At 48.5% G+C, this 6,203-nt stretch overlaps 1 protein-coding gene across 1 annotated transcript in view; it reads right to left on the reverse strand.

Annotated features, from left to right (window-relative positions):
• Window positions 1-549, reverse strand: part of SBF2 (SET binding factor 2) — a 500,212-nt gene extending 499,663 nt beyond the window's left edge. Inside the window, 2 exon segments of the mRNA XM_025196666.1 lie at window positions 326-372; window positions 494-549. Coding sequence (XP_025052451.1) covers window positions 326-372; window positions 494-549 — 103 coding nt within the window.
• Between the last annotated feature and the right edge of the window lie 5,654 nt (window positions 550-6,203).

Genomic DNA, 6,203 nt, shown 5'->3' on the forward strand with positions numbered 1-6,203 from the left:
CGCACTGTGACCCCGCGGGGCCGGGCCGCTCTGCCCCAGCCCCGGCCGCGGGCGTCGCGTGCTACTGCGGTGACGTCCCCGCCAGGCTGTGACGTCTTGCCTACACCCCCAGAATGCTGTGACGTCCTCCGCACGCCCCGCAAAGCGTGACATCCCCCCTTGCGCCCCCGAAACACCGTGACGTCTTCCCCACACCCCCGAAAAGTGACGTCTCCTCCCTACCTCCCCAAAACACCGTGACATGCTCCCCAGAAAAGCGTGACATCTCCCTACACCCCCCAAAAAAACTGACGTGCACCCCGGAAAAGTGGCGTCTCCTCCCTACCTCCCCAAAACACTGTGACGTGCTCCTCAGGAAAGACTGACGCCTCCCTACTTCCCCCCCAAAATGTGACGTGTACCCCAGAAAAGTGACGTCTCCTCCCTGCCTCCCCAAACACCGTGGCGTGCACCCCCCACCCCACCCCTAAAACACCGTGGTCCTCCTCCCCACCCCCATGGAACTGTGACGTTGCCCCGCTGACGTCGAAAGGAACGCTCTGATGTCATCCCCGCGCTGAGCCGGGCGCTCGGAGCCTCCCTGTCCCCGGGCCCCGGCTGCGGGCGGCGCTGGGGCACGTTGTGAGGGCGCGCAAAGAGCAAGGGCAGGCGGGGCCCGGGGGCAAAGGGGCAGAGGGGGAGCTCCCCCCACGGCCCAAACGGCCCGGCCCGGACGTGTCGCTGCCGCGCCCGGCCGTGGGGACACCCGCGCGTGCCAGCTGTGTCGCCTCCCCTGCGTGCAGCTCGCTTTCCGGGAGAAGGCAATCGGGACTCACAGGAGAGAGGATCTCTGTTATTAGACCGAAGATATCCTCTCTCCTACGAGTCCTGATGGCCTTTTCTTCTAGACCAAGACGGCTACAAACTGGAGACCTGACGCTTTCCGGGAGAGGCAGTGCAGCTCTCGCCCCCCAGCAGGACTGCGGGTGTCGTGGACTCAGGGATCGGACACGGAGGTTGGAAGGGACCCTGCTCAGAGCAGGGCTGTCCCCAGCTCCATCCGCCCAGCCACCGCTTTGTTTCCCCGGCTCTCAGTCAAGGCTGGAGATTGCACCGCCTCCCTGAGGAGCCTGCTTCAGTGCTTTACTACCCTCCTAGTGAGAAAGTTTTCCCTAATATCCAGCCTAAACTTCCCTTGCTGCAACTTGAGCCCATTGCTCCTTCTTCCGTCATCGGCCACCACTGAGGGCAGTCCGACTCCATCCACTCTTCGGGTTGTCGCTTTAAACGTGACTGGGGGAGGGGATGACTCTGGGGTGTGTGTGTGTCCGTCCCCCAGCATCTCTCTCCTGCCTCCCCCTCCTTGATCCGCCCCTTACTGGACCCCCTCCCCACTGAGGAAAAACGTCCCCTCCAGGAGCCCTCGGGCTATGTGAGACATTGCTATATATAGTCTGTACATGGGAGCGACACCTTTTGTTCTCCTCCCTGCAAGCTCCCTCAGCAGCGGCCAAGATGATGCAGATAGGCAATGCGCCCGACATGCCGGAGTTTTGATGCACTGTGCCAAAAACCAGCGTGATAAGCTCCCACGTGCATCCCGATCCTGCTTTACAGCACGAGGGGGGAAAAAACAGCCATCAACTACGTGACAATAGTGGAGAGAGCTGAAGCAACAAGTAACAGGCGCTGTTTACATCCACCGCTATACTCACAAGGTTTCCACTTACTCCACCTCAAGGAAAGGGAGGGAAAGGATCACGGTTGCGTAGAGGAGTATGATTTGCCCTGTCGCCCACACTGAATAACTAACTACGCTGCACGTTTCGACGAGTCATAAATAATTAGAAGCAACATTTTCCCGAGATAACAAGGAAAGCCCCATGAACTCATCTGGATCTTCTCCCTCGTTACTTCCCAGTAGAGGGCAGCATCTTGTATTAATCTCTCTCACCGCCCAAGCGATAATAATCAAACTCTCTGGTTTAATTGCTTCCCAGCACAATATTATACATCAAAGAGTAGCAAGCTTTGGGTTTGGTACAATACCGCATAGCTTCAGCAGCCTAGAAACTAACCCAATGTGAACTGGTCTCTGCTTGCAATTAAAGACTTTTTTGCTGCAAAAATTGAGTTGGTCTGAAAAAAGCTATCACCTCTTCTACGAATTCTGATTCCTTTTCTATTTCCAGAGCAGGTTCCATGTGGAGGCATTTGGTTCCCAGAGGCTAGTAGCTAGTGTGGTTTGAAAGGATCCATTTTTTAAACCAATGATCAGAATTTTAGGACCATGTTTCCCTGAGACTTTTCTAACTGAACCTCACAGAAGTAGTCTGAAATGTAGGGGTTTAAAGTCTTATAATGAGAAAACACTGAGATCACTGGAGTGGATTACTGGAGTGGAACATAAGGAATGAAAATATGAATGAAGTCACACAGTATCCCCGTGAGGTGAAGAAGCTGGAAGATTCAATGCAGTCACTCTTAGGGTGAAAGAGCAACTATTCACAGTGTGTGGCAAAGAGAACAGAACAATTTACAAGGCGTACTGAGGAATTCCGTATACAACTAAAGTTGCACGGCAGTTTAAATGCCATAGGCAGAGCGTAATTACCTAATCTGGAATGTAACCAGGTTTTAAGGATTAAATTCTCAGCTCTTTCAAACAGTCGCATGGAATATGTAATAACAAATATCAGGGTCTCACTTCTTTATCTAATTTCAGAGAGCACTTTTAACAGGAGAGGGTCTCTAATATTGCTTGGGCATTAACTCACTGTAGACTTAGGAGACAAGAATTTTACTTACTGAATCACCAGCACTGTTACCAGCCATATCTCACCATTACTAGGTCTTTTTTGAGACACACCTAGCTAAAGCATGATTCCTTTATGAAACTGTAGAAGTCTGGGACCAAGAGAGCACTGCTTACATCAGGGGTGGGCAAAATGCAGCCTGGAGGCTGGATGTGGCCCATCAGGCTATTCTATTCGGCCCGCAGGCCCCTAAAAAATTTAGAAAATTAATATTCATCTGCCCCTGGCTGCCTGTCATGCGGCCCTCGATGGCTTGCTAAAACTCAGTAAGTGGCCCTCCGCCCAAAATAATTGTCCACCCCTGGCTTACGTGATCAAACAAAAAAGAAAGAACACGTTACCTTTAATTCACTTTGAACCACACCCTGTCTGTGCAACCGTACCAATGTAGTTGAGCAGCTAAGAAATATTTAGGAACTAATCCTCTCACAATTCCTCACCTCCATTTGGACCAAGACACACAAAGATAAAAGACTTGCCTCCAACCACAGAGGAAGAGACTTGAACCTAAATTCCCAGGCCAATCCCTCAATGATGATGTGATGGGCTAGCTAGTAATGATTTGGCCCAGGGGTTTTGAAAGGGTAAAAGATGATTGGAGGGTCTGGGATTCCCTTTCCTCACCAATCAGGCCCCAGAGGCTCACCCTCCGTGTCCCCTGATTGGCTCACCTGGAGGGGGATGAAAGGGGCAGCACAGCGAGGGACCATGAGGAAGAAGTTTCAAAGAGCTGGCAAGAGCTGGGCCAGCGGGGCAGGAGCAGTTGCCCCAGAAGAACCTGAAGGAGTGGGACCTGCAGGCCGCAGTTGGATGCTCAGCAGCGTGGCATGCAGCCGGCAGGAGAGGCTCCCACCGGGCTCCAGGGTCCCTCTACGAGAGACTGCAGCCAGCAGGAGAGGTTGCCCAGATCCAGCAAGAAGCTGAGTAGTGACCTGAGAGGTTTCCAGCTCTGCTTCCAGCTCCTTCAGCAAGAGGCCAGGAAGCTTGATGTGAGGCAGGGGCTTCTGGAAGGTCAAAGCCCCTAGCAGCTAAAAGCAGTACCAGTACTGGTGGCTGTGTGATAGAGTTTCTGCTTCCCCACATGGGATGTCTGAGTTCAAGTCCTAGTTGGGATGAGCGAAGTGATAAGGAGAAATTCTTGGTGTAGTGGAAAAGGGGTCATTATGTTTTCCCTCCTCCAGGTACCTAGGCCCTATATTCCTTGTTAGTTGACATTTTGTATTTTGTGCATTTTATATTTCAACAACCAGTATTGTTTGTTCTGCTGTTTGTGTTTTCTATTTTGTTAACCCTGTCTTTTGTCAACTGGATGAATGTGTATGATTGTAAGTGCCTAACCTTTATTGAATCCTGCCCCCTTGGGGCATTGTAGTATCCCCTATACCCCTCTGGTTTATACTAGTTATGTTCCCAGTATTGTTTCCTCATTAAAAGGTATATGGTTAAGTCCCCATTGGTGGTCTGGCTCTGCTCTATAGGGGAAGGAGGGTCCCTACACCTCCCACAGTGCTTGTGCACCTGCTCTTATACCTTCAATTGGAGAGGGGATACATCTTGGAATACCACCCGGGTTACAACAAAATCATCTTTCCTTCCTCAGAGGAGGTGGGTTTCATCCTGCTATTTTCAGTATTAAAAGGGCTCACAGAAATCTGGGTATCTTCATTCTAAACATCACAAGTAAACTATAGACTTTGGCTAGACCCTAGGGCCTAACTTATTTGGGGGGGCCCAGTTTTTGAGCACTGAGCACTTTCTGAAAAATCAGCTCCCTTTGAGGCATCCAAAAATAGAGGCATCCAAAATCATTGGACAATTTTGAATATTACGGTCCAGAGTCATTCAAGGGGAGGGGGCTGAAAGCAAGAGCTCTACACATCACATTTGGCTGGCATTTTACATCTTATGTGTCATAAAATATTTAGATTCATGCAAGCTTTGATTCAGTTGCAAGCTAAGAAGGGTCTGAGATGTTAGGGATCAATCCATACTTGACAAGGTCTGTACTCCCAACTGACTTCAAGGAAAGATCTTGCACAAAGAACAAGAAAGTTTGCCTGAAAGATTTTTTTCCCCACTGATGGGCAGAGAGTTTAGGGAAACTCTCCTCTTCAGAGCTACCTATTTAAAGTGCTGTACAAACAATAACTAATCCTCACAATCTCTCTCCAAAGACGGTACACGTTGTAAAGCTCAATATGCATGTGGGAAAGCTGAGACAAAGAGGTGAAGTAACTTGCCCAAGGTCAACAGCAAATTAGAAACAGGACCAAGATTAAAATTCCAGGCTTCCAGACAGATAGCCTGGCACTAGTTTCCCCACCCCACCATATTTCCCAATTACTAGGAGTTAGTATCCACATAAGAATGGACATATCCCAGGAAACACAAATCCTATTGTAGTGAGACATTGTCTCACAATTATATTTTAGGAATAAACCTCAGGGAATATTTTGTGCCTGTTTTTTCAAAGAGTAACTAACTTGGCTATTTAAAAAATAATTTGAACAACTGGAAAGGCACCATTACCTCACCGTGCAAATGCAGTGCTTATACCTCATTTTTTTTGAGCATACGCTCAAATAGAACAAAAACAGCTGAATTAAGAAAACAATGTTTTTGTTAGATTTACAACCAGTTTTACCTGTCGAAGCCCTTTTCACAAATACATTGACAAGAAACTGCATCCGGGTTGATAACGTGTGCACCGAGCTTTAATCCCATATTAGGATGAAAGCTCTTAATTACACAGCACCGGAATGAAGGTTGTACTCAACAGACTTGCAGCATGGCACTCTGCCGGGTGTACCAAAGAAAAAGTAGGATGGAGAACCGTATTATTTCTACTAAGAATAGGCAGAACATACTTTGCCTTTTGGCCCAAAGTCTTTGATCAGGGATTTTCCAGGCTTTTCATAAGTGTCTCATGTACTGGCACTCCAGGGGATACTTGACTAAAACAATGGCTATTGCATAAAATCCTGTCGATTGACTCAGCAAAGGTAAAATCTCGTTCAGGATGTGTTTACTCCTGATTAGGGAAAGTTTTAAGCGGAAAGCTGCCAGGCACTTGAACCTTAGTTGCATAAATTATACCTTTAAAATACATTAGCTTCTCAAAGTTTTAGTATAGTCTTGCCTGTGGCACAATCCCGTGTTGAAAAAGGTACACGTGCGATAGACTATTTCTCCATGTCCCCCTCCCTCTGCTTAACCTTTAACTACATTATTTGCCACTGCTCTGGAAGGCAGTTTGTACAAAAGGCATTGGGACCCCTGCTCTGAGTAAAGCTGCCCAGTATCTAAGCAGGACTAAGCCATAAAAATGCCAGAGTGGAAAGTTCCCACTTTTTTTCCTCCAGAAAGATATACATGTGTTTTTGTCATAGTGACAGCTCTGCCTCTTTC

Source organism: Alligator sinensis, unplaced genomic scaffold, assembly GCF_000455745.1.
Source record: "Alligator sinensis unplaced genomic scaffold, ASM45574v1 scaffold755_2, whole genome shotgun sequence".
NCBI lineage: Eukaryota > Metazoa > Chordata > Crocodylia > Alligatoridae > Alligator > Alligator sinensis.